General features: G+C 45.7%; 1 protein-coding gene across 2 annotated transcripts in view; it reads left to right on the top strand.

Annotated features, from left to right (window-relative positions):
* LOC139553272 (alpha-(1,6)-fucosyltransferase) overlaps window positions 1-27,799 on the top strand; it is a 118,313-nt gene that overhangs the window by 71,895 nt on the left and 18,619 nt on the right. The window contains exon 3 of one of the 2 annotated variants that reach the window (XM_071365417.1): window positions 9,021-9,583. The exons of the other annotated variant lie outside the window; for it this stretch is intronic. Within the exon in view, the coding sequence (XP_071221518.1) occupies window positions 9,381-9,583 (203 nt within the window). The 5' untranslated portion in view covers window positions 9,021-9,380. The remainder of the gene's footprint in view (window positions 1-9,020; window positions 9,584-27,799) is intronic. 2 annotated transcript variants of the gene reach the window in all.

Consider the following 27,799-nt stretch of genomic DNA (forward strand, 5'->3'; position numbering starts at 1 on the left):
ATGAAAAGTGCTGTAAAAATTGTTCTGTACCACTCAGAGACAAAATTTCAACTCCTATAGAAACTATAGACTGTTTTCTATCCAATAATAACAATAATATGCATATTGTACGATCAAGAATTTAGCACGAGGCAGTTTAATTTGGAGACCCAAATATGCTAATGCGGAACAGCACCCCCTATAGTTGCAAGAAGTTAAGTAGCTTAAAGCAGTTATTTAACAGCAAAACAAATATTGACTATTTAATGAGATGTTCTATTGAAACAATGTGATTTACAATCACCATTCGGGGTTACAACTGTAGCTGGAATGGGATATAGGCACTAGGCTGGTGGTTGAGCATTGATCATACAGGCCTAGCAGTGTTGGTGAGAGAGGGAGCGAAAGAGAGATGTGGTAGAGGAGAGAGAGAGATGTGGTAGAGAGAGAGAGAGATGTGGTAGAGAGAGATGTGGTAGAGAGAGATGTGGTAGAGAGAGAGATGTGGTAGAGAGAGAGAGATGTGGTAGAGAGAGAGAGATGTGGTAGAGAGAGAGATGTGGTAGAGAGAGATGTGGTAGAGAGAGAGATGTGGTAGAGAGAGATGTGGTAGAGAGAGAGATGTGGTAGAGAGAGAGATGTGGGAGAGATGTGGGAGAGAGAGAGAGAGAGAGAGAGAGAGATGTGGTAGAGAAAGAGAGCTGTGGTAGAGAGAGAGATGTGGTAGAGAGAGAGAGAGATGTGGTAGAGAGAGAGAGATGTGGTAGAGAGAGAGTGAGAGATGTGGTAGAGGAGAGAGAGAGAGAGAGAGAGAGATGTGGGAGAGAGAGAGAGAGATGTGGTAGAGAGAGAGAGAGAGATGTGGTAGAGAGAGAGAGAGATGTGGTAGAGAGAGAGAGATATGTGGTAGAGAGAGAGAGAGAGAGAGAGATGTGGTAGAGAGAGAGAGAGAGAGAGATGTGGTAGAGAGAGAGAGATGTGGTAGAGAGAGAGAGATGTGGTAGAGAGAGAGAGATGTGGTAGAGAGAGAGATGTGGTAGAGAGAGAGAGATGTGGGAGAGAGAGAGATGTGGTAGAGAGAGATGTGGTAGAGAGAGAGAGATGTGGTAGAGAGAGAGAGAGAGAGATGTGGTAGAGAGAGAGATGTGGTAGAGAGAGAGAGATGTGGGAGAGAGAGAGAGATGTGGTAGAGAGAGAGAGATGTGGTAGAGAGAGAGAGTGAGAGATGTGGTAGAGGAGAGAGAGAGAGAGATGTGGGAGAGAGAGAGAGAGATGTGGTAGAGAGAGAGAGAGAGATGTGGTAGAGAGAGAGAGAGAGAGATGTGGTAGAGAGAGAGAGAGAGAGAGAGAGATGTGGTAGAGAGAGAGAGATGTGGTAGAGAGAGAGATGTGGTAGAGAGAGAGAGATGTGGTAGAGAGAGAGAGATGTGGTAGAGAGAGAGATGTGGTAGAGAGAGAGAGATGTGGTAGAGAGAGATGTGGTAGAGAGAGAGAGATTACACTCCAGTCAGCACAGACCCAGACAACAGTCCAGCACAACAACCCCTTAACCAGACCAGGAGAGCTGGAGGTGGAGAGAGACATATCTGCACTCTGGACAGTGGTGAGACAACTTCAACAGGAGAAAGAGCAGAAGCAGGAGCAGAACAAAGCACTAGAGGAGAGGATCAGACTGCTGGAGGAGAGGGGGAGGGGGATGGAGGAGAGGATCAGACTGCTGGAGGAGAGGTTGAGGGGGATGGCATGTGACAGAGAACAACCCACTAGGGAGGTGGCCATCCCCACAGAGACGCCAGCAGAACAGCCCACCTCAGCACCGGACAAAAGTCTCGACACCACAGCAGAACAGTCCACACCAGACCCTGACCATAGAGTCAACATCACAGCAGAACAGACAAAAGAAAAAACCCAAGCCCAGCAGCTCTCACCCCCCCTGAGCACCCCCCCTGTCAGCCACCCTGATAGCCCTCCTGACAACCCCCCCACACCCACTGAGAACAAACACAAGACACAGATTGTTCTCCTTATGGACTCAAATGGGAAATATATAGAAGAAAAAAAACTTTTTCCCAAACACAGTGTGTCTAAACTCTGGTGTCCAAACACCCAGCGCGCCCTAGACCTTCTGTCTGAGGACAAACTAGGCTCACCTAGCCACATAATAATACACACAGGCACAAACGACCTGAGAGCAAAGCAGGAAAGGGTGGCCACAGCACTGAAGGGAGTGATTGAAAAAGCTTCTTCTACTTTCCCCAATGCACAAGTGGTTATCTCCACCCTGCTACCACGAAAAGACTTCCACCCTGCTACAATACAGCGGGTAAACGCAAGCATTTCCCGTGACTGTGCCTCAAAACCAAATGTTTTCCTGGCCCACCACTCCACCCTGGACTTGAACAGCCTCTATGACCAGGTCCACCTCTATAAGGCAGCAGTGCCCACCTTTGTCCGGACTCTAAAGGACATCGCTCTCAAACGCAGCCCCAACACTTCACACAGGAGCAACAGATCAATAGACACCCCACCCAGACCAGCGAGACACCCTCCAAGACCTGCAGGACCCCCCCGTGGACCTACACATAGAGGACCCACGCCAAGAGGACTTACATCCAGACCACAGCACCCCCAGACACATCCACACCCCCACCCCAACCAATCAACACCCCCCCACATCAACCATGCCCACACCCCATTTAGGCCCCCTCAGATCAGACCTATGCCACTCCTGCCCACCCCATGCACCCCACCCCCGCAAAGAGAGCATCAACATGGAAGTCACACATACGCCCAGGTAGTGAGCGGGCAAACAGGCCCAACCCCCACTCTTACACTCGCCCAAGCCAACGGCATGTACCAGATGCTCAGCAGGCTCTGCTCACACTTACTGGCCTGAGGCCAAACCACACGGCCAACAACATTGGACACTTTATGGAACAAAAAGCCTTCACTATATCATCCTGGAATATCCAAGGCCTGAGGTCATCTGCCTTTGGCCTAAAGAGCAGGAACACGGACTTCACCAAAGAAATCGGTAATGCAGACATTGTCATCCTGCAAGAAACATGGTATAGCGGAGACGGACCCACTGGTTGCCCTCTAGGTTACAGAGAGCTGGTAGTCCCATCCACCAAACTACCAGGTGTGAAACAGGGAAGGGACTCAGGGGGAATGCTAATTTGGTATAGAGCAGACCTAACTCACTCCATTAAATTAATCAAAACAGGAACATTTTACATTTGGCTAGAAATTCAAAAGGAAATTATCTTAACAGAGAAAAATGTCCTCCTGTGTGCTACCTATATCCCCCCACTAGAATCCCCATACTTTAATAAAGACAGCTTCTCCATCCTGGAGGGGGAAATCAATCATTTCCAGGCCCAGGGACATGTATTAGTCTGTGGCGACCTAAATGCCAGAACTGGACAAGAACCTGACACCCTCAGCACACAGGGGGACAAACACCTGCCTGCAGGTGACAGCATTCCCTCCCCCATATGCCCCCCTAGGCACAACTATGACAACATAACCAACAAAAACGGGTCACAACTCCTGCAGCTCTGTCGCACGCTGGGTATGTACATAGTCAATGGTAGGCTTCGAGGGGACTCCTATGGTAGGTTCACCTATAGCTCATCTCTTGGCAGTAGCACTGTAGACTACTTTATCACTGACCTCAACCCAGAGTCTCTCAGAGCGTTCACAGTCAGCCCACTGACACCCCTATCAGACCACAGCAAAATCACAGTCTACTTGAACAGAGCAATACTCAATCATGAGGCATCAAAGCCAAAGGAACTGAGTAACATTAAGAAATGCTATAGATGGAAGGAATGCAGTTTGGAAACCTACCAAAAAACAATTAGGCAACAGCAAATTCAATCCCTTTTAGACAACTTCCTGGGTAAAATGTTCCACTGCAATAGTGAAGGTGTAAACTTGGCAGTAGAAAATCTTAACAGTATATTTGACCTCTCAGCTTCCCTATCAAATCTAAAAATCTCAAATAGAAAACCGAAGAAAATGAACAACAATGACAAATGGTTTGATAAAGAATGCAAAAATCTAAGAAATAAATTGAGGAACCTGTCCAACCAAAAACATAGAGACCCGGAAAACCTGAGTCTACGCCTTCACTATGGCGAATCACTAAAACAATACAGAAATACACTACGGAAAAAGAAGGAACAGCACGTCAGAAATCAGCTCAATGTAATTGAAGACTCCATAGACTCTAACCAATTCTGGGAAAATTGGAAAACACTAAACAAACAACAACACGAAGAATTATCTATCCAAAATGGAGATGTATGGGTAAACCACTTCTCCAATCTTTTTGGCTCTATAACAAAGAATAAAGAACAAAAACATATACATGATCAAATACAAATCCTAGAATCAACTATTAAAGACTACCAGAACCCATTGGATTCTCCAATTACCTTGAATGAGTTACAGGACAAAATAAAAACCCTCAAACCCAAAAAGGCCTGTGGTGTTGATGGTATCCTTAATGAAATGATCAAATATACAGACAACAAATTCCAATTGGCTATACTAAAACTCTTTAACATCGTCCTTAGCTCTGGCATCTTCCCCAATATTTGGAACCAAGGACTGATCACCCCAATCCACAAAAGTGGAGACAAATTTGACCCCAATAACTACCGTGGAATATGCGTCAACAGTAACCTTGGGAAAATACTCTGCATTATCATTAACAGCAGACTCGTACATTTCCTCAATGAAAACAATGTACTGAGCAAATGTCAAATTGGCTTTTTACCAAATTACCGTACAACAGACCATGTATTCACCCTACACACCCTAATTGACAACCAAACAAACCAAAACAAAGGCAAAGTCTTCTCATGCTTTGTTGATTTCAAAAAAGCCTTCGACTCAATTTGGCATGAGGGTCTGCTATACAAATTGATGGAAAGTGGTGTTGGGGGTAAAACATACGACATTATAAAATCCATGTACACAAACAACAAGTGTGCGGTTAAAATTGGCAAAAAACACACACATTTCTTCACACAGGGTCGTGGGGTGAGACAGGGATGCAGCTTAAGCCCCACCCTCTTCAACATATATATCAACGAATTGGCGCGGGCACTAGAACAGTCTGCAGCACCCGGTCTCACCCTACTAGAATCCGAAGTCAAATGTCTACTGTTTGCTGATGATCTGGTGCTTCTGTCACCAACCAAGGAGGGCCTACAGCAGCACCTAGATCTTCTGCACAGATTCTGTCAGACCTGGGCCCTGACAGTAAATCTCAGTAAGACCAAAATAATGGTGTTCCAAAAAAGGTCCAGTCACCAGGACCACAAATTCCATCTAGACACCGTTGCCCTAGAGCACACAAAAAACTATACATACCTCGGCCTAAACATCAGCACCACAGGTAACTTCCACAAAGCTGTGAACGATCTGAGAGACAAGGCAAGAAGGGCCTTCTATGCCATCAAAAGGAACATAAATTTCAACATACCAATTAGGATCTGGCTAAAAATACTTGAATCAGTCATAGAGCCCATTGCCCTTTATGGTTGTGAGGTCTGGGGTCCGCTCACCAACCAAGATTTCACAAAATGGGACAAACACCAAATTGAGACTCTGCATGCAGAATTCTGCAAAAATATCCTCCGTGTACAACGTAGAACACCAAATAATGCATGCAGAGCAGAATTAGGCCGATACCCACTAATTATCAAAATCCAGAAAAGAGCCGTTAAATTCTACAACCACCTAAAAGGAAGCGATTCCCAAACCTTCCATAACAAAGCCATCACCTACAGAGAGATGAACCTGGAGAAGAGTCCCCTAAGCAAGCTGGTCCTAGGGCTCTGTTCACAAACACAAACACACCCCACAGAGCCCCAGGACAACAGCACAATTAGACCCAACCAAATCATGAGAAAACAAAAAGATAATTACTTGACACATTGGAAAGAATTAACAAAAAAACAGAGCAAACTAGAATGCTATTTGGCCCTAAACAGAGAGTACACAGTGGCAGAATACCTGACCACTGTGACTGACCCAAACTTAAGGAAAGCTTTGACTATGTACAGACTCAGTGAGCATAGCCTTGCTATTGAGAAAGGCCGCCGTAGGCAGACATGGCTCTCAAGAGAAGACAGGCTATGTGCACACTGCCCACAAAATGAGGTGGAAACTGAGCTGCACTTCCTAACCTCCTGCCCAATGTATGACCATATTAGAGAGACATATTTCCCTCAGATTACACAGATCCACAAAGAATTCGAAAACAAATCCAATTTTGATAAACTCCCATATCTACTGGGTGAAATTCCACAGTGTGCCATCACAGCAGCAAGATTTGTGACCTGTTGCCACAAGAAAAGGGCAACCAGTGAAGAACAAACACCACTGTAAATACAACCCATATTTATGTTTATTTATTTTAACTTGTGTGCTTTAACCATTTGTACATTGTTACAACACTGCATATATATAATATGACATTTGTAATGTCTTTATTGTTTTGAAACTTCTGTATGTGTAATGTTTACTGTTCATTTTTATTGTTTATTTGACTTTTGTATATTACCTACCTCACTTGCTTTGGCAATGTTAACACATGTTTCCCATGCCAATAAAGCCCCTTGAATTGAATTGAATTGAATTGAGAGATGTGGTAGAGAGAGAGAGATGTGGTAGAGAGAGAGAGAGATGTGAGAGAGAGATGTGGGAGAGAGAGAGATGTGGTAGAGAGAGAGAGATGTGGTAGAGAGAGAGAGATGTGGTAGAGAGAGAGAGATGTGGTAGAGAGAGAGTGAGAGATGTGGTAGAGGAGAGAGAGAGAGAGATGTGGGAGAGAGAGAGAGAGATGTGGTAGAGAGAGAGAGAGATATGTGGTAGAGAGAGAGAGAGAGATGTGGTAGAGAGAGAGAGATGTGGTAGAGAGAGATGTGGTAGAGAGAGAGAGAGATGTGGTAGAGAGAGAGAGAGAGAGAGAGAGAGAGAGAGAGAGAGAGAGAGAGAGAGAGAGAGAGAGAGAGAGAGAGAAATGTGGTAGAGAGAGAGAGAAAGAGAAACGTGGTAGAGAGAGAGAGAAATGTGGTAGAGAGAGAGAGAAACATCTGAACTTGACATGTTTAGTCAACACAGCTGTTATGTTGTTTCAGTTGATTTTACTTTTTGGTTGTGAATTTCTAAGTTGATTAAACACGTTGATCTTTGTTGAGTCAACGTAGTTACATAAGTATTGACAGTTGAAGTCATCTTAACCCTTTACACTTGTGGGAATTGGCCTATATGGGTAGGGCTAAATTTAAATGTTTCTTACAGAATAAATATTAAATGCATATGCATAAGCATGGTACACTCTTAGTTCCAAGAGGGTTATTTGGCTGTTCCCAAAGGAGAACCCTTTTTGGTTCCAGGTAGAAACCTTTCTGGTCCTTTTGATTCCAAAAGGGTTCTACCTGCAACCAAAAAGGGTTCTTTAAAGGGTTCTCCTATGGGGACAGCCGAAGAACCCTTTAAGGTTCTAGATAGCACCTTTTTTTCTAAGAGTGAAGCAATTGAAAGTGAACAGCTTGAAGATTATGGGAAAATGATTAGACCAAAAGTTGAGGACACAACAGTTCACCTGACACAAGACTTAATCCAAACATTACACCTTTGATTTTATGTGCATTTTACATTTACTGTACTATTCACCGCATGTGTTGACAACTGAATCTTAAAATACTCTGGGTACATTCAGTAACATGATAAAGTATTCCTGGGAAATGTGGGGTAGGTGCAACATTTTTTTTTATTACAAAGGTTTGTGTGAGAGGACGAACTGGTGTCTCCAAGTGGTCACACAACTTTCCAAAGTGTTCACACTTCCTAAGTCATTTCAATGCACTTTGATGACCCAAATACGAGTCTTCAACCCCTGCAGTATCCCTGCTATCCCTGCACATTGCACATACAGTATGGTATTGGAACTGACCCTGTATATAGTTTACTGTGCTTGCTTTCTCGTGGTTCTTCTGATTTCTATTTCTTGTGTGTTTTTTGTTCTACTTGCCTTTTTAAAATGTTATTATGTATAGTACTACCGATGTTGATTACTGTATTGTCGGGAAAGAGCACGAAAGCCATTTCACTGTACTTGAATCTTGACAGACAAGCAGGCAGCACTACACAGCTGAAGGTCAGTCTGTTGATTCATTAATTGAGTCCGCCCTTTGTTCGCGCTCGGGCCCCAACCACTGCTACAATCTATAATACATTGTATATTCTCCACACAGAAATCCATAACTAACTAGTCTCTTATGTATTCAGCCAGCCCGCCGGTCATTTGTAATGAAGGGATAAGTATTCTATATCCCCTGTAATGAATATAGAATATTCAGCCGTATCCATTATCGTCGCTGAACCGTTCAACTCGTTGCTGGCCTGTGATGTCAAAATGTGTGCGTGTGTGTGATCGCCCTGCCTGCTCTGAGACTGTGTGTGTGGCCCGGTCCTGGGGGAGGAGTGTATGCATGTGAACAGAGCTGGGGAAGGGGAGGGGGGGGGGGGGGGTCTCTCCTCAAATAGAGGGGAGGAGGACACCTCTATGCTGACATCCGCACGCTCCTCCACATAACAATGGTTTAACCCAGTTTTATTATTAGACAAGGGAAGTACTGGTAGCTGCATATCTATTTTCAGTGTTCTCTCTCGCAGGCTGCTAGCCGTTGGTTGAGCTCTGAAACGGCGGTGGATTTTCAGTTGCGTTCGGTGGGTTTGTATAGTGTTTCCTTGAGTGGCCGTGGGTTTGTGTTAAGTTGAGTGGCGCGTTTGTGGTGTGCAGAAGTGGGTTTGTGGTGTTTTCAGTCAGTTTGTTGATGTAATGCCGAGTGGCATGTGGCGTTTTGTTTACCGCTGTGTTGGGGATTCGTATAGCGAGGGGCTCCTGACTCTGGTTTGTCACAGAGGAAGAGAGGACGGGTGGAGGAGGAAGATAAGGGCTGCGGTTTCTCTCCGATTTTTGTCAGTGACCAACCCTACTTTGTTTGCTCTTTGAACAGAGGGAAGTATTCCACAAGGCCACTCCGTAGAGGCCCAGCGAGACCGAGCCGTCTGCCAGTCAGTCAGGACTACAGAGACACAGAGGGCGACATCAGTGAGCTGACCAGACTACCAGAGCCAGGACCAGCCCACGCCCAGTCCAGCCTAGACCAGAGAGGACTCGGACACCCTAACTCCCTGGAGGAACCATAGCCATGCATTAACTAACCCTACATCTCACCCCCCCCCCCCCCCCCCCATCCCTACGCCCTCCGGCATTCTCACCATGCCTCAAGGCCTATTGTGACGGGAGTGCTGCTCACCCCCCCCTCATCCCTCACCCCTCCACCCCAGCCCCAGAGGCCCAAGAGGGGTGAAAGATGCGCCCATGGGCAGGTTCGTGGCGCTGGATCATGCTTGTGCTCCTGGCGTGGGGCACACTGCTGTTTTACATCGGAGGTCACCTTGTGAAGGACAGCGAGCACCCGGAGAGATCCAGCAGAGAGCTGTCCAAGATCCTGGCCAAGCTGGAGAGACTGAAACAGCAGAACGAGGACCTGAGACGCATGGCTGAGACGCTCAGGTGAGACGCGTGACACGCTGACGGAGTTTGGCCTCTCTTTCCCGTTTCCGCCTCTCTCACTCTCGCTCCGTTTCTCTCTCTTCCTCCTTATCTTTGTCTCTGCTCGTCGCTTTCTCTTTTTCACTCTCGTGTCTCTTTCCCGTTCTCTCTCTCACTCTCTCGCCTCTCCTTCTGTTTCTACTATGAGATGTTGTGCGCCATTACTTCACCGCATATTAAGTGACCCAATAATCCCAGGCAGCGTTGGTAATCTGTATTCTTACATTACTGGATTTAAGATAACGTAGTCGTCAGGGTGTCAAGAGTATTTCCTCTGTATCGTTACGCATCATTACTTCACTGACCCATTCATCCACGTGTTGATCGTCGTCTGTGATCTTTACATTACCGTTCTTGGTTAGATTCTGTAGTCTAAGTTTACATGTTTGTATGTCTCTGTCATTGAAATGTATGTGTGTCTTTGTCAACAACAACAAAAAATGTATTTTATGGTTTGTCTGTAAGTTGTTACAGTATGTCTGATATTTGCTACTCTCTCGGTTGGTCCCTGTCTTTCTTGAAAAAATAGATTTGATCTCAATGAGGCTAACCTGGGTAAATAAAAAAAATACACTTTACATCACTGAAGTTCACTTCCAGGTTAGATGAAGTCGTCTTATTACGTCGGAGGACCGCGGTATGTTTCCTCGCTCACAAGCTGTTGGTGGTGGTCTGATCAGTGGTCGATTTCTGTGGTGTTCTGAGGAGACGTGGGTCGGAGTCGTCTCACGTCAGAGTATTTCCTTTCCTTGCCGCTGTTTACAAACCCGGAACTAAATCCGTGTGATGTCAGTGCCTGTCATGGTAGCTATGGTGTAGTGTAAGATGGCATGGTGTGATACGTGATGGACAGGGTGCCAACCTGGGCTGATGGGCTGTGTCTAAAGGCCGTGAGAAAAGCTGTTCTGTTATTGCGCTTGTCACATGCCGTATTCCGCCACTCAACACACTGGCATGCCGATTTGATTCAAGCCCGAAGCAACAGTCAGAGCTGTGAAGTGATAGGGTCTGTCCTAATTTAACGTTTCAAACGGTTGTTCAAAGGAAAGATGTGCAGAAGTTGTTCCTACAGCGGGCTGTACGCTCACACACACACACACACACACACACACACACACACACACACAGGCATGCGCACATTACACACACAGCCTCCCTCTCTTTTTCTCTCTCACACTCCATTGTACTTAGCCTGCTCTATTGAAGGAGAGCGAGAGCGTATCTAAGCTAACTGATCTCAGGTCAGTTCCGTGTGTGTGTCCCCTTTGGTAGAGGTTAGAATTGGGGTATGTAAACTGATCCTAGACCTGAGGAGCAGCTCCTACCCAGAGCCAGTAGTAGTAGTGGGGCTTCAGAGTCAGACATCACTGACCCCTGCAGTATGTAGTGGTCAGCACTGGCCAATGGCCATGAGTAGGCCTCAGCTCACATTGTTAGCATTACCGCACTGCAGTGTCACTACAGTGTTACTACAGTGTTACTGCAGCGTTACTGTTACTGCAGTGTCACTGCAGTGTCACTGCAGTGTTACTACATTGTTACTACAGTGTTACTACATTGTTGCTACAGTGTTAGTGTTACTACATTGTTACTGCAGTGTTACTGTCACTGCAGTGTCACTGCAGTGTTACTACAGTGTTACTGCAGTGTTACGACATTGTTACTACATTGTTACTACAGTGTTACTACATTGTTGCTACAGTGTTAGTGTTACTACATTGTTACTGCAGTGTTACTGTCACTGCAGTGTCACTGCAGTGTTACTACAGTGTTACTGCAGTGTTACGACATTGTTACTACATTGTTACTACAGTGTTACTACATTGTTGCTACAGTGTTACTGCAGTGTTACTACATTGTTACTACACTGTTACTACATTGTTACTACATTGGTACTACAGTGTTACTACATTGTTGCTACAGTGTTACTACATTGTTACTACATTGTTACTGCAGTGTTACTACAGTGTTACTACAGTGTTGATACAGTGTTGCCACAGTGTTACTACAGTGTTGATACAGTGTTGCCACAGTGTTGATACAGTGTTACTATAGTATTACTACAGTGTTACTACAGTGTTACTGCAGTGTTACTACAGTGTTGATACAGTGTTAATACAGTGTTACTACAGTGTTGATACAGTGTTGCCACAGTGTTGATACAGTGTTACTATAGTATTACTACAGTGTTACTACAGTGTTACTGCAGTGTTACTACAGTGTTGATACAGTGTTGATACAGTGTTGCTACAGTGTTGCTACAGTGTTACTACAGTGTTACTGCAGTGGTGCTACAGTGTTACTGCAGTGTTACTACAGTGTTGCCACAATGTTACTGCAGTGTTACTACAGTGTTACTACAGTGTTGATACAGTGTTGCTACAATGTTACTACAGTGTTACTACAGTGTTACTACAGTGTTGCCACAGTGTTGCTACAGTGTTACTGCAGTGTTGCTACAGTGTTGCTGCAGTGTTGCTACAGTGTTGCTACAGTGTTACTACAGTGTTGCTACAGTGTTACTACAGTGTTGCTACAGTGTTACTGCAGTGTTGCTACAGTGTTGCTGCAGTGTTGCTACAGTGTTGCTACAGTGTTGATACAGTGTTACTACAGTGTTGCTACAGTGTTACTGCAGTGTTGCTACAGTGTTACTGCAGTGTTACCGCAGTGGTACTACATTGTTACTACAGTGTTGCTACAGTGTTACTGCAGTCTTACTACAGTGTTGCTACAGTGTTACTGCAGTCTTACTACAGTGTTGCTACAGTGTTACTGCAGTCTTACTACAGTGTTGCTACAGTGTTACTGCAGTCTTACTACAGTGTTGCTACAGTGTTACTGCAGTCTTACTACAGTGTTGCTACAGTGTTACTGCAGTCTTACTACAGTGTTGCTACAGTGTTACTGCAGTCTTACTACAGTGTTACTACAGTGTTACTGCAGTCTTACTACAGTGTTGCTACAGTGTTACTGCAGTCTTACTACAGTGTTACTACAGTGTTACTACAGTGTTGCTACAGTGTTACTGAATGGTGGTGTACAGAGTTGTGTCTACAGTGTTAATGGGGTTGTGTACAGGGTTGTGTCTACAGTGTTAATGGGGTGGTGTACAGGGTTGTGTCTACAGTTTTAATGGGGTTGTGTACAGGGTTGTGTCTACAGCGTTAATGGGGTTGTGTACAGGATTGTGTCTACAGTGTGAATGGGGTGGTGTGCAGGGTTGTGTCTACAGTGTGAATGGGGTTGTGTACAGGGTTGTGTCTACAGTGTTAATGGGGTGGTGTGCAGGGTCCAGGCCCTGTGGTAATGGGGTGGTGTGCAGGGTCCAGGCCCTGTGGTAATGGGGTGGTGTACAGGATCCAGGCCCTGTGGTAATGGGGTGGTGTACAGGGTCCAAGCCCTGTGGTAATGGGGTGGTGTGCAGGGTCCAGGCCCTGTGGTAATGGGGTGGTGTGCAGGGACCAAGCCCTGTGGTAATGGGGTGGTGTACAGGGTCCAGGCCCTGTGGTAATGGGGTGGTGTGCAGGGTCCAGGCCCTGTGGTAATGGGGTGGTGTGCAGGGTCCAGGCCCTGTGGCAATGGGGTGGTGTGCAGGGTCCAATCCCTGTGGTAATGGGGTGGTGTACAGGGTCCATGCCCTGTGGTAATGGGGTGGTGTGCAGGGTACAGGCCCTGTAGTAATGGGGTGGTGTACAGGGTACAGGCCCTGTGGTAATGGGGTGGTGTGCAGGGTCCAGGCCCTGTGGTAATGGGGTGGTGTACAGGGTCCAGGCCCTGTGGTAATGGGGTGGTGTACAGGGTCCAGGCCCTGTGGTAATGGGGTGGTGTGCAGGGTCCAGGCCCTGTGGTAATGGGGTGGTGTGCAGGGTCCAGGCCCTGTGGTAATGGGGTGGTGTACAGGGTCCAGGCCCTGTGGTAATGTGGTGGTGTACAGGGTCCAGGCCCTGTGGTAATGGGGTGGATTGCAGGGTCCAGGCCCTGTGGTAATGGGGTGGTGTACAGGGTCCAAGCCCTGTGGTAATGGGGTGGTGTACAGGGTCCAAGCCCTGTGGTAATGGGGTGGTGTACAGGGTCCAAGCCCTGTGGTAATGGGGTGGTGTGCAGGGTCCAGGCCCTGTGGTAATGGGGTGGTGTGCAGGGTCCAGGCCCTGTGGTAATGGGGTGGTGTGCAGGATCCAGGCCCTGTGGTAATGGGGTGGTGTGCAGGGTCCACGCCCTGTGGTAATGGGGTGATGTACAGGGTCCAGGCCCTGTCGTAATGGGGTGGTGTGCAGGGTCCAGGCCCTGTGGTAATGGGGTGATGTACAGGGTCCAGGCCCTGTGGTAATGGGGTGGTGTACAGGGTCCAGGCCCTGTAGTAATGGCTGCTCTGCTATGTGTGGAGGCCAGACAGCATAATGAGAAGCAGCCAGCGAGTCTTGAATCTGCGTCCCATTTGGCACCTTATTCCCTTCATAGTGCAATACTTTTGACCAGGGCCCTATAAAGCTCTGGTCAAAAGTAGTGCACTATAATGGGAATAGGGTGCCATTTGGGGCATAGGCTGAGACTGCAGCAGTGTGCTGAGTCTCTCTGAGGAACTGCAGTAATGAGACTTCTGGCTGCACTGCTAACAGAGCTGTCTGAGTAGGACAGAGTGTGTGTGTGCGTGTGCGTGCGTGCGTGGTTTCACTATCCTTGCCGGTCCCCACAAGGAAAAGGGCCATTTTTGGTATAGGGGTTAGGTTTAGGGTTATGGTGAGAATTAAGTTTAGGGTTAGGAGTTAGGGTTAGGTTAAGGATTACGGTTAGGAGTTAGAGTTAGGTTAGGGGTTAGGAGTTAGGTTTAGGATTAGGGTTAGGAGTTAGAGATTTACATTACATTTAAGTCATTTAGCAGACGCTCTTATCCAGAGCGACTTACAAATTGGTGCATTCACCTTATGATATCCAGTGGAACAACCACTTTACAATAGTGCATCTAACTCTTTTAAGGGGGGGGGGGGTTAGAAGGATTACTTTATCCTATCCTAGGTATTCCTTAAAGAGGTGGGGTTTCAGGTGTCTCCGGAAGGTGGTGATTGACTCCGCTGACCTGGCGTCGTGAGGGAGTTTGTTCCACCATTGGGGTGCCAGAGCAGCGAACAGTTTTGACTGGGCTGAGCGGGAACTGTACTTCCTCAGAGGTAGGGAGGCGAGCAGGCCAGAGGTGGATGAACGCAGTGCCCTTGTTTGGGTGTAGGGCCTGATCAGAGCCTGAAGGTACGGAGGTGCCGTTCCCCTCACAGCTCCGTAGGCAAGCACCATGGTCTTGTAGCGGATGCGAGCTTCAACTGGAAGCCAGTGGAGAGAGCGGAGGAGCGGGGTGACGTGAGAGAACTTAGGAAAGTTGAACACCAGACGGGCTGCGGCGTTCTGGATGAGTTGTAGGGGTTTAATGGCACAGGCAGGGAGCCCAGCCAACAGCGAGTTGCAGTAATCCAGACGGGAGATGACAAGTGCCTGGATTAGGACCTGCGCCGCTTCCTGCGTGAGGCAGGGTCGTACTCTGCGAATGTTGTAGAGCATGAACCTACAGGAACGGGTCACCGCCTTGATGTTAGTTGAGAACGACAGGGTGTTGTCCAGGATCATTAGAGTTAGGTTAAGGGTTAGGTTTAGGTTTAGGTTAAGGGTTAGGAGTTAGGGTTAGGTTAAGGGTTGCGGTTAGGAATTAGGGTTAGGTTAATAGCAGCGCGCCAAATTTCAAAAACAGAAATACTCATAATAATAATTCATAAATCATACAAGTGTTATACACCAGTTTAAAGATGAACTTCTTGTTAATCAAGCCACAGTGTCAGATTTCAAAAAGGCTTTATGGCGAAAGCAAACCATGCTATTATCTGAGGACAGCACCCCATCAAACAAACACATGAAAATCATAGTTCAACCCGCCAGGCACAACACTAAAGTCAGAAATAACATATAATGCATGCCTTACCTTTGAAGATCTTCTTCTGTTGGCACTCCAATAGATCCATTAAACATCACAAATGGTCCTTTTGTTCGATTAGTTCTGTCGTTATGTCCCCAATATGTCCATTTATTTGGAGCGTTTGATTCTGAAAAAACATCGGTTCCAACTCGCACAACATGACTACAAAGTATCTAATAAGTTACCTGTAAACTTGATCCAGACATTTCAAACAACTTTCCTAATACAACTTTAGGTATTTTTTAACGTAAATAATCGATCAAATTTAAGACGGGATAAACTGCGTTCAATAGCGGATAAAAACAAAGTGGAGCGAGCTTTCAGGTCACGCGTCTCTAACAAACAGTACACTTCACTCAACCCTTGTTCTGAACAGCCACACTTCTTCATTTCTCAAAGAAAAAACATCAACCAATTTCTAAAGATTGTTGACATCCAGTAGAGGGCGATAGGAACTGCAAGCAAGTGCCATAGAAATCTAGATCCCCATAGAAACCCATTGAAAAGAGAGTGACCTCAACAACAAAAAAATCCTGGATGGTTTGTCCTCGGGGTTTCACCTGCCAAATAAGTTCTGTTATATTCACAGACATCATTTAAACAGTTTTAGAAACTTCAGAGTGTTTTCTATCCAAATCTACTAATGATATGCATATCCTAGCTTCTGGGCCTGAGTAGCAGGCAGTTTACTGTAGGCAGACTTTTCATCCGGACGTGAAAATAGTGCTCCCTAGCCTTAATAACATCGACCCTTCTCAGAATTCTCACTTCCTGTTTGGAAGTTTGCCTGCCATATGAGTTCTGTTATACTCACAGACATAATTCAAACAGTTTTAGAAACTTCTGAGTGTTTTCTATCCAATAGTAATAATAATATGCATATATTAGCATCTGGGACAGAGTAGGAGGCAGTTCACTATGGGCACGCGATTCATCCAAAGTGAAAATGCTGCCCCCTATCCCTAAAAAGTTAAGAAGTGGGTTAATGGTTAGGTTAAGGGTTAGGTTTCGGGTTTGGCGTTAGGGTTAGGGTTAGGTTAAGGATTTGGCGATAGGGTTATGTTAAGGGTTAGGTTAAGGGTTAGGGTTGGGGGTTACGAGAAATCAGATTAAGAATGGGAATCAATTGTTTGGTACCCACAAGGATGTGTGTGCGTGCGTGCGTGTTATTTTTTCATAGTGGGCGTTGGATTGGTCTCTTCTAAGGGTTCATCTTTATTATATATTGACTCAATGGTCAATTTAAAACGGGCTAGCACCCTGAGCAGTTTCACCCCATCTACTTTAGCTGGGCTGTCAGTCATTCTGACAAGCTCCCTGTGGACACACACTTATGATGAGCTCAGCAGATGGGTCCAGCAGACGTGTGTGTGTGTGTGTGTGTGTGTGTGTGTGTGTGTGTGTGTGTGTGTGTGTGTGTGTGTGTGTGTGTGTGTGTGTGTGTGTGTGTGTGTGTGTGTGTGTGTGTGTGTGTGTGTGTGACCCTTCGCTGGTTGATTGACAGGGTGATGGATGAGTGGGAGTGAGGGATGAAGGGACAGAGGGATGGAGAGAGGGAGGGAGCTTATAGAGGGGTAGTACATCCCCCCCATCTATAAACTAAGTATTGTTGACAGTAGGACCTCTGGAGAGAGGATGACAGAACCAGGAAGAGACAGAGGATGAGACGTAGGGACCTGATAACCAATACAGTGGTGTGTGTGTTTACCAGCGTGTGACCAAGCCTCAGTATGTGCGTATGTTTACTACACCAGCATGTGTGTTAGTCAGGCAGTGGCCGAGGATGGAGGGGAGTTGATTTTGTTACTGTGTGTGTGTAGTCTGTGTGTCTGCCTGGTTGGTATGGTCTGTGGATGTTGCTGTAGGCCTATTTTCAGCTGTTGGAGCTGAGGTGTAGTTGTTTTTGTGCCCTAACTTGACCCTGTTCAATCAAACTAACTCAACAAAACATTTTTCCAGAGTAGCGAGACAGGTGATGTTTTCTACCAAGAATCCTGTAACCAAGTTTGACTACGAAATAAAAGGGTCCTGGCTGGTCACTATGGTGCTATCTCGCTCCAGAGTAGCTGTCTGCCAGCCTGTCAGACTGCTTTTGTGTTGGTAGCGATTGGAGGGAGGGAGGGAGTAAATGGAGGAGAGACAGACGAGAACGAGAGATGGAGAGAGCGGTCAGAGATGGCGAGAGAGAGGAGGAGACATTTCTGTTGTGTGCGTGGCGATGGAGGGATGAGGTGAGGAATGGAGAGGAGAAAGATAAAGAGATGGAGGCCAAAGCGGAGGCTGGCCAAGAGGATCTCCTGCAGCTGATTAGACAGAGGTGTCGACACTGCTTCTTGCTCTGCAGCAGCCAGCAGACGTTATCCATGTAGCTCCCTGAAGTTCACCATCTGGTTTAGGAAGGCACAGAAGCATTTACAATACAATCCCTCTGCAGTGTATAACAGTAGCCTGGGGAAATGGCTCTGATATAATCCTAACAGTGATATAGTCAGACACGCATGATGTAAATCACTGCTGGGACTGGCAGGATGTCAAAGTTGCAGAATTTACTTCATTTCTCAGGCACGTTTTGTCCATGCATCATCTGAATAGGGTTGGGAGTGTATTTTCTATTTCATGCCAAGGCACAGATTTAAAGCCAGACTAGTTATCAACCATATTCCTTATAGCTATTGTGACAATAAAGTGTGTGTATTTGAACAATAAAGCACAAGAGACCGTGCCATGTGCTGAATACAGTCGCAGGTAAGTGGCGTTGTTCGCCTCGACGCGAAGCAAACAACAATTGTTGCTATGCTAGCTAAACTACAGCGAGCCTAGTTATGTCTTTTACGTTCCCCAGCAAGAAAACCAAATAATGTCCCTCGAACAGAGTGGGGAACTTACAAAGAGTCACTGACAACAACCAAAATGAAACAGGTGTGGTTTTAGGAAGGTTTCTGAAAGACACTCTTGGGGGTGTCCACTGAAAGTTGCCTAGCAACAACAACTGGAACCTAAAAGACACCCACCATGAGCGCCCACTACATTTGGATCAAGAAGAGCCAAACAAAAGAAAAACCCACACCAAACTTAAAGACAGGAGTCAAACCAAAAAAGTGGCGCACAACAAAATCAGGGAAGATCAGGTAAAGGATTGTTTTCTAGAACTCAAAATAGGGAGCGTGTTAACCCTCCATATCTCTCAAGATAACTTTAGTACTGGTCCAGCCGCTCTTAAATATCACCTGAGCCAGCACAGGTGAAACACCTTCCAACTAACGAGATGGACAAGCCAGCACAGGTGTAACACATACTGTCTAACGAGGTGACACCAATCGTGCGATACGTGTGAAAAATTCCAACCTCAAATCATAAATGGAATAACCAAAACCTGTAACACCTTCCCCCTTAAGACAACAAATATATCCTATATTTTTGTTGGACAAGTTTGCTCACCACCAACAGAAAACAACTTTAATTTCACTTAAATGCATCACTACTTATGCGTCGCCTTCTCCAATATAAACATGGCGTCAACTGGCTGTCAACAATTAAATATAAGACAAAACAAACACTTTTTTCATATATATTTTTCATATATATAGTTGCCTTAAACTCTGAAGTTTTCAGAAACGGGTAAAATAAAGTATGTTTTTAATACTCCCATCCCCCTGGAACGAGCGCAACCAAAATAATACTCATCTCCAAAACAGCAAAACGTGACTAAAAACAAATTGTGAGGCAGGACAACACACTGGCTAAACGCAAAACACAAAACTTATAGACTGCCCACCCTTGAAAGACAATCAGCAACCAAGTTGTCCTTACCACGGACGTGTCTGATTTCAAAGGGGAAACTCCTGCAATATCCGTAGTAACTTCCTCTGGTTATTTTCCTCAGTGAAACGAGTCGCAGCTTACATGATGTTCAAGAGAAACTGGTTACCACTCTTTTCTGGACACTGTTCGCGCTCTATGGTACAGGGGAGATCGCATTTCAAATTTGACACATCGTTTCCGAGGTCGGACAGGCAAACAGCTAGCCTTATATTAACCGCCACTGTACCAAACTGAATGCTAGGCTAGAAACAAGGGGAAATACAGCAACGTGAACATGATATTCCTGTGGAGGCGAAGTGATAATTCAGATGGACCTGTTAGCAGGCTTAGGTGTGCCTGTGTAGGCCAATACAGCACGGCTTGGAACGCTGCTCGTCCAATAAGCATCCAGAATCCAAACAACCCGTTTTATAATAGACATTAAAGGTACATTAGTGTCACCTGAATGTGTTCTATTTAAGACCTGGTCCTTTATTTCACTGGCCTGGTTCTGTTCTGTAAAGGAATAGAACTGACCGTGATGAAAGCGTTCAACTGTGATTTCTGCGTGTTTTAAGCTGAAGGGAATGGGACTGGGTTCACCCCCGCTAATACAGACATAAAACTGTCTTCTAAGCATTAGTTGATGTAGGCAAACTCTCACTCAGACACGCACACACACAAGCTCAAACATACACACTCACTCGCTCCCACTCAGACCTACGCACATTTACACATCTACACACACACAATACAGATATTCTGACTTGCTTTAATGTACTTTAACAGACTCATTTAAACACCAACTGAAACACACAGGCTTATTCTGATTGGTGGCTACATTTAGACATACACACACACACACACACACACACACACACACACACACAGATCCAACCGATATACTTCTCGAGTGGTGTTGATGGCAGTGATGCAATGTTACTGTACGTCACACAGTCGATTCTCACACACACAGCTCAACACTCCTCTCTCTCACTTCCTCTCCCACGAGCTGACACTCTAGAGCAGGGGTGTCAAAGTCAAATGGACGGAGGGCCAAATAAAAAATTTAGCTACAAGCCGAGGGCCGGACTGTTCGAATGTTCATTGAAAAATTTTTAAATGACGCATATAGTCTAGTGAACCTAATTGAACCTACTGAAAACCTAACAAATATATTCCAATATGATCAGATAAATAAAGCAATATTTTCTTATGGCTCTGTCAGTAATCTTTAATTTTCAACAGACACAAAAGACAAATTTCCTTTATATAAAAATCCCCATAACATGAACATTAAATGAAAGAAACCGGTATTCAAGGCACCATCAGTAGCCTATATTTTCTATTTTAGCAAAAGTGGGCTAAATTTACTTCAAAGAAAAAAACAATAATAGCAATTTTCTATCATCCACTCAACTGAAATATTTTTAAAATATAATTGGATTGAAATACAATAAAATAAAGTGCAAAAATCTATTAATCAAAAACAACACTTTGTTTAAGGAGAAGTAACATGCAGTGAAAACAAATATTAAACTTTAACTTTTAAACTTGAACTGAGTAAAAACTCTAAATATATGATTGCACAGTAATGTTCACTTGTTTGAGGTTGAGGGTGATACTTGGTGGTGTCCCATCTTTTCCACAAGTTCATCAATGTTCGGGGTAAGGCTCTGAGCTGAGGAAATCCTCAGAATTGAGTGGAGGTGTTCAGCAGTAAGTCGACTTCTGTGTGATGTTTTGTTCAGGTTCATCAAAGAAAACAGTTGTTCACACAGGTATGTGCTGCCAAACATAGACAACGTTTGAGCAGCCTGGATGCGCAGCTGGGGCATTGTGTCGGGGAGGAAACGGGCGAACTCCGCAGCACCCACTGCCGCATATTTTGCCCTCAGTGCATCATTGCATTGGAGGTCAATCAACTCCATTTGGAGGTTTGGTGGTGAGCTTTCCACGTCAACAGCAAATGGGTTACCGAGCAGTTCCAACCTGCTTTTTTGTGCTTCAAAGTCAGCAAATCGGCGTCGAAAGTCAGCGGCAAGCATACCTATTTTATCAGCCAACTGTGCGCTCGGGAACGCACTGGTAGAGAGCTTCTCTTTCATGGTCTGGCAGCTGGGAAAGTGGCTCAAATTTTCTTTCCGCATCTGCGTCTCCCACAGAGTCAGTTTGGTTTTAAATGCCTTCACTGTACTGTACATATCAGAGATGACATGATCCCGACCCTGCAGCTGCAAGTTCATTGCATTCAGATGACTCGTAATGTCACACAGAAAAGCCATTTCACACAGAAACATTTCGTCTCGGAGTTGTGTTGTGTCTTTCCCTTTGCTGTCCAAGAACAGACAAATCTCCTCACGAAGCTCGAAACATCTTTGAAGCACCTTTCCCTGGCTTAGCCATCGCACCTCTGTGTGATAAGGCAAATCACCATGCTCCGTTTCTAACTCCGTCAGAAATGCCTTGAACTGGCGGTGATTCAAACCTTTGGCTCTGATAAAGTTAACTGTGCGCGTGATGATGCTCATTACATGCTCCATTTTCAAGGCTTTACCGCACAACGCTTCCTGGTGTATGATACAATGATAAGCTGTCAGCTCACCTGTCGCGTTTTCCTCTTGCATCTTTTCCCGTATCTTCGCCACCAGTCCGCTCCTGTGTCCACACATCGCAGGTGCTCCGTCGGTTGTCAAACCCACGAGTTTTTCCCAAGGCAGCTCCATCTCATTTACACATCTTGACACCTCTTCATACAAATCATGCCCCGTAGTTGTGCCATGCATAGGACGTAAAGCCAAAAACTCCTCTGTCACGCTTAGGCTGGAGTCCACTCCGCGGATGAAAATTGACAACTGGGCAATGTCAGAAATGTCGGTGCTCTCATCCACAGCCAAGGAATATGCAATGAAATCTTTTCCCTTTTTCACAAGCTGCTCTTTTAGATTGATGGACAACTGGTCTACTCTCTCGGCAATGGTGTTTCTGCTCAGACTCACATTTAAAAAGAGTTGCCTTTTTTCTGGGCAAACTTCGTCACAAACTTTAATCATGCAGTTTTTGATGAAATCCCCCTCCGTAAATGGCCGGGCTGATTTAGCGATCTCTTCTGCCAAAATAAAACTGGCCTTGACAGCAGCCTGGCCTTGTGATTTGGCTTTTTTGAACAGAGCCTGTCGAGATTTGAGGCCTCGTTTTAATTCCTCTGCCTTTTGTAGCCTTTGTTCCATGTCCATATTCTTGTTTTTGTCCGCGTGTTTCGTTTCATAATGTCGTCTCAGATTATACTCTTTCAGTACCGCCACACTTTCTCCACACAGAAGACACACAGGTTTTCCAGCTACCTCCGTGAACATATACTCCGACTCCCACCTTGTTTGAAACCCCCGGTTCTCAGTGTCCACCTTCCGTTTTGCCATTTTTGATGGGTATCTGAAAGTTAATTTTACTGTGATGCTGACGACTGCTGTGCCAATAAATATTGAAATGAAGCAGCCTACTGCTCGGTGCGTCACCGTTGCATTGTGGGAAATGTAGTATTGGTGCGTGTAAAAGATCTGCGGGCTGCCGGCTTGCTGCGGTCTGCGGGCCGGTTCTAATAATAAATCAAGATCATCCCAGGGGCCGTAAAAAACCTTCTCGCGGGCCGGATGTGGCCCGCGGGCCTTGACTCTGACATATGTGCTCTAGAGGTTACGTTTCTTTGTCCCACTCAACCGACATATCCCACACATCCATTGTGTGTCTGAATGGCCCTACAATGGAGCATATACACCAGCCGTTAACACAGAGGCACAGAGCCGCATCTCTGCCTATATCCTTTACAGTTTCCATTCATCCACAGCCACTGTAACTGCAGGTGCTGGTCAGCTATAGTGCGGTATGTAGGCAATAGGGTGCCATTTGGGATGCAGACAGTGGCTCCCAGTCCCTATCTACTGGCCCAGTGTGTACATTGTGGCGTACACCATAGTGGGCTGATAACAAAGAAAGGAACTAGGCCACTGCAGCTTCGTGTGGAATTACTTTTTGTTATTTTGTTTTTTCTTTTGTGTGTGTGTGTGTGTGTGTGTGTGTGTGTGTGTGTGTGTGTGTGTGTGTGTGTGTGTGTGTGTGTGTGTGTGTGTGTGTTTTGCACCCAGATACTCTGCACCCTCAGGGCTCTGTTGTGTTCTGTCTTATTCCCATCGCTGGGTTGCAGCAAGAGACACTTTTCTCCCAGCATCAGTACGGTTCTTATTTTTACACCGCTGTTGTTTTCCCTTCTCTTCTTCTCTGTGTTAGAGAAGTGCGTGTCCTCGTTCTCTGTGCACCTCCCCCCTCCCCTTAACCAGTGGAAGCAATAAAACATTTAAACCACTGTTCTGAACTTTATACCAACCGTTTTAGGGTCCATAGGCGTACAGGTATTTTTATCCTACACTATACAATAAGCAAGAAAAATGTTAGCAATCTACGGTACATATATCTTCAACCTCTAACGTTAACGTTACTAGAATAATAAGTCGGACATATCATTTTTTGAAATGAACTGCAAGGCAAGCTTACCACACTGAACAAAAATATAAACGCAACATGCAACACTTTCAAAGATTTTACTGAGTTACAGTTCATAAAAGGAAATCAGTCAATTGAAATGAAAGAATTAGGCCCCAATCTATGGATTTCACATGACTGGGAATACAGATATGCATCTGTTGGTCACGGATAGCTTAAAAAAAAGTAGGGGTATGGATCAGAAAACCAGCAGTATCTGGTGTGACCACCATTTGCCTCATGCAGTGCGACACGCTCTCCTTCGCATAGAGTTGATCAGGCTGTTGATTGTGGCCTGTGCAATGTTTTCCCACTCGTCTTCAATGGCTGTGCAAAGTTGCTGGATATTGGCGGGAATTGGAACACGCTGTCGTACACGTTGATCCAGAGCATCCCAAACATGCTCAATGGGTGACATGTCTGGTGTGTATGTAGGCCATGGAAGAACTGGGATATTTTCAGCTTCCAGGAATTGTGTACAGATCCTTGCAACATGGGGCCGTGCATTATCATGCTGAAACATGAGTTGATGACGGCGGATGAATGGCACGACAATGGGCTTCAGGATCTCGTCATGGTATCTATGTGCATTCAAATTGCCATCGATAAAATGCAATTGTGTTCATTGTCTGTAGCTTATGCCTGCCCATACAATAACCCCACCGCCACCATGGGGCGCTATGTTCACAACTTTGACATCAGCAAACCTCTCGCCCACACGACACCATACACGCTGTCTGACATCTACCCGGTACAGTTGAAACCGGGATTCATCCTTGAAGAGCACACTTCTCCAGCGTGCCAGTGTTCATCGAAGGTGAGCATTTGCCCACTGAAGTCAGTTACGATGCCGAACTGCAGTCAGGTCAAGACCCTGGTGAGGACGACGAGCATGCAGATGAGCTTCCCTGAGACAGTTTCTGCAGATATTATTCGGTTCTGCAAACCCACAGTTTCATCAGCTGTCCGGGTGACTGGTCTCAGATGATCCCGTAGGTGAAGAAGCGGGATGTGGAGGTCCTGGGCTGGCATGGTTACACGTGGTCTACGGTTGTGAGGCCGGTTGGACGTACTGCCAAATTATCTAAAATGATGCTGGAGGTGGCTTATGGTAGAGATAGTAAGATTACATTTCCAGGAAACAGCTCTGGTGGACATTAATGCAGTCAGCATGCCAATTGCACGCTCCCTCAAAACTTGAGACAGGTGGATGGATTATTTTTGCAAATGAGAAATGCTCACTAACAGGGATGTAACCAAATTTGTACACAAAATTTGAAATACATTTTGTGTGTATGGAACATTTTTAGGATATTTTATTTCAGCTCAGGACCAACACTTTACATGTTGTGTTTATATTTTTGTTCGGTGTAAATTGTTTATTCAATTTGCAGTAATGTTAAATGCTTTAGCTAGACTCTTTATATCCACTGGTTTTCACAAGATGACAGCCTGCTTTTCTGGTCATTAAAACATTTAACAACACGAATTACAGTTCATATAAATGTCAAACACCCATATAGCAAAATAAATGTATAGCTAGCTGGCAAATTAACTTTAGCTAGTCAGATAGCTTGTTAAATTGCGATGTTCTTGAATGTATTTTAAGACCCAAAAATATGCATAATCATTTGTCTATACATTAACTAACATACACTTAGTGTACAAACATTAGGAACACCTTCCTAATATTGAGTTGCACCCCCTTTTATCCTCAGAACAGCCTCAATTCGTCAGGGCATGGACTCTACAAGGTGCTGGAAGCACTCCACGGGGATGCTGGCCCAAGTTGGCTGGATGTCCTTTGGGTGGTGGACCATTCTTGATACACACGGGAAACTGTTGAGCATGAAAAACCCAGCAGCGTTGTAGTTCTTGACACACTCAAAACAGTGCGCCTAGAACCTACTACCATATCCCGTTCAATATTTTGTCTTGCCCATTCACCTTCTGAATGGCACACATACACAATCCATGTCTCAATTGTCCCAAGGCTTAAAACTCCTTCTTTAACCTGTCTCCTCCCGTTTTCTTCCATCCTAGTATTTTTTTCAGCATGTATTAATTGAAGCAACTCTCCAGGGTTGGGTTCGCAGAGCATCTTAAGAGTTTTTGGGAAACACTCGATAGAAAGTCTGCATCTCGATTTGCTTAGTTTGGAGGGCCAGCTAGAGGGATGACAAGGCATTACGCCTCGCTCAAAGTTCATTTGGGATACCACTACGCCTCCATGGGGCTCGCGGGGTCGCGCAAAACGGAGGGGGAGGAACACATTTCATGTTGTGCTGTAGTGAAGGTCTACACAGCTGAATGCTGAAATTATTCCACTGAGATGGATAGTAAGCTGGAAGAGAGGCTGAGATGGGAGAGGGGGGGGGGGGTACTGGGATTGAGCCCTTCTATTCCTCTGCCCTTCCCATCTCAGCCTCTCTTCCAGCTTACTATCCACCCCAGTGGAATAATTTCAGAATTCAGCTGTAAAGACCTTCACTACAGCACAACATGAAATGTACAAATAGAAGCTTTTTGTACTTGTAGACCCCAGACATTGATTCACTCAAGTGAGAGCTGTGAAACTGATGGGGTGTAGAGATGGCAGTGAGGGCTGTTGTCTCACACTGTCATAACACACATCTTCTAGAACTGTGTGTGAGTGTGTGCATGCATAATATGGCAAGTGTTATGGGTGTGTGTGTGTGCATCGCAAGTGTGTGTGCATGGGCGTGTTTGTGTGCTTAGATATATGGTGTAGGGTGTATGCTTTGACTGTGTGCCTGGCCTGCGTGAGAGTTCCTGCTGGTCTCATTTGTTGAGTGTGTGTTGTGTCATGTTACTCCTGTCTCTGTCCCTGTCCCTGATCCAGTTCCCTGTGCATCGATCCTGTCCATGACAGGTGAGGACAGGGAGGAGAGGTGAGGAGTCGGTGTCGGTGTCCATCTGATTCACCCAGCGTTCTCAGCCTGGCCGATGCCGCTACAGCTGCTTTGATAACAGATAGCCTTCGGGGTTCTGAGTATTACTTTAGTGGTCTATTAGTTTCATGCAGGGAGGAGGACACAGAGTGCTCAGAGGGATCTCCAGTTTCACTCTGACGCTATAGTAAAGGGATACCCAAGCTGAAGCTGAGAGGCCATTGTGTGTGTGTGTGGATGCTAATTTGTGTGGTTTTGAGAGTGTCAAACAGAGGGCTTGTGTGAACTTTGCTGAATATAAATCCCCATACTGCTTTGTTTTATACTTTAATGAGATGTTAGTAGTATCGTTGATAGTCACAGCTTCGGTATGACAGTAGACCATTATTTTCCCTTTTGACATACATTATCTAAACCCCAGCCGCTCCTCTCCTCTCCTTTCTGACTCTCCTCCTCTCCTCTCTGACTCTCCTCCTCTACTCTCCTCCTCTCCTCTCTGACTCTCCTTTCCTCTCTGACTCTCCTCCTCTACTCTCCTCTCCTCCTCCCCTCTCTGACTCCTCTTCTCCTCAACTCTCCTCCTCTCCTCTCCTCCTCTCCTCATCCTCTCCTCCTCTCCTCTCTGACTCTCCTCTCCTCTCTGACTCTCCTCCTCTACTCTCCTCTCCTCCTCTCCTCTCTGACTCTCCTCCTCTCCTCATCCTCTCCTCCTCTCCTCTCTGACTCTCCTCTCCTCCTCGACTCTCCTCCTCGCCTCCTGTCTCTCTGACTCTCCTCCTCTCCTCTCTGACTCTCCTCCTCTCCTCCTCTACTCTCCTCTCTGACTCTTCCTCTCCTTCTCTCCTCTCTGACTCTCAGCTCATTTCATCCTTGACCAGCCAAGAATGACATAACATTTTGACATTGCGGTTTCTTCCTGTATCTCTGTACTGTGGCTGTGCATTGCTGATGACAACCATGCACTATGAT

Source organism: Salvelinus alpinus, chromosome 25 (genome assembly GCF_045679555.1).
Source record: "Salvelinus alpinus chromosome 25, SLU_Salpinus.1, whole genome shotgun sequence".
NCBI classification, from domain to species: Eukaryota; Metazoa; Chordata; class Actinopteri; order Salmoniformes; family Salmonidae; genus Salvelinus; species Salvelinus alpinus.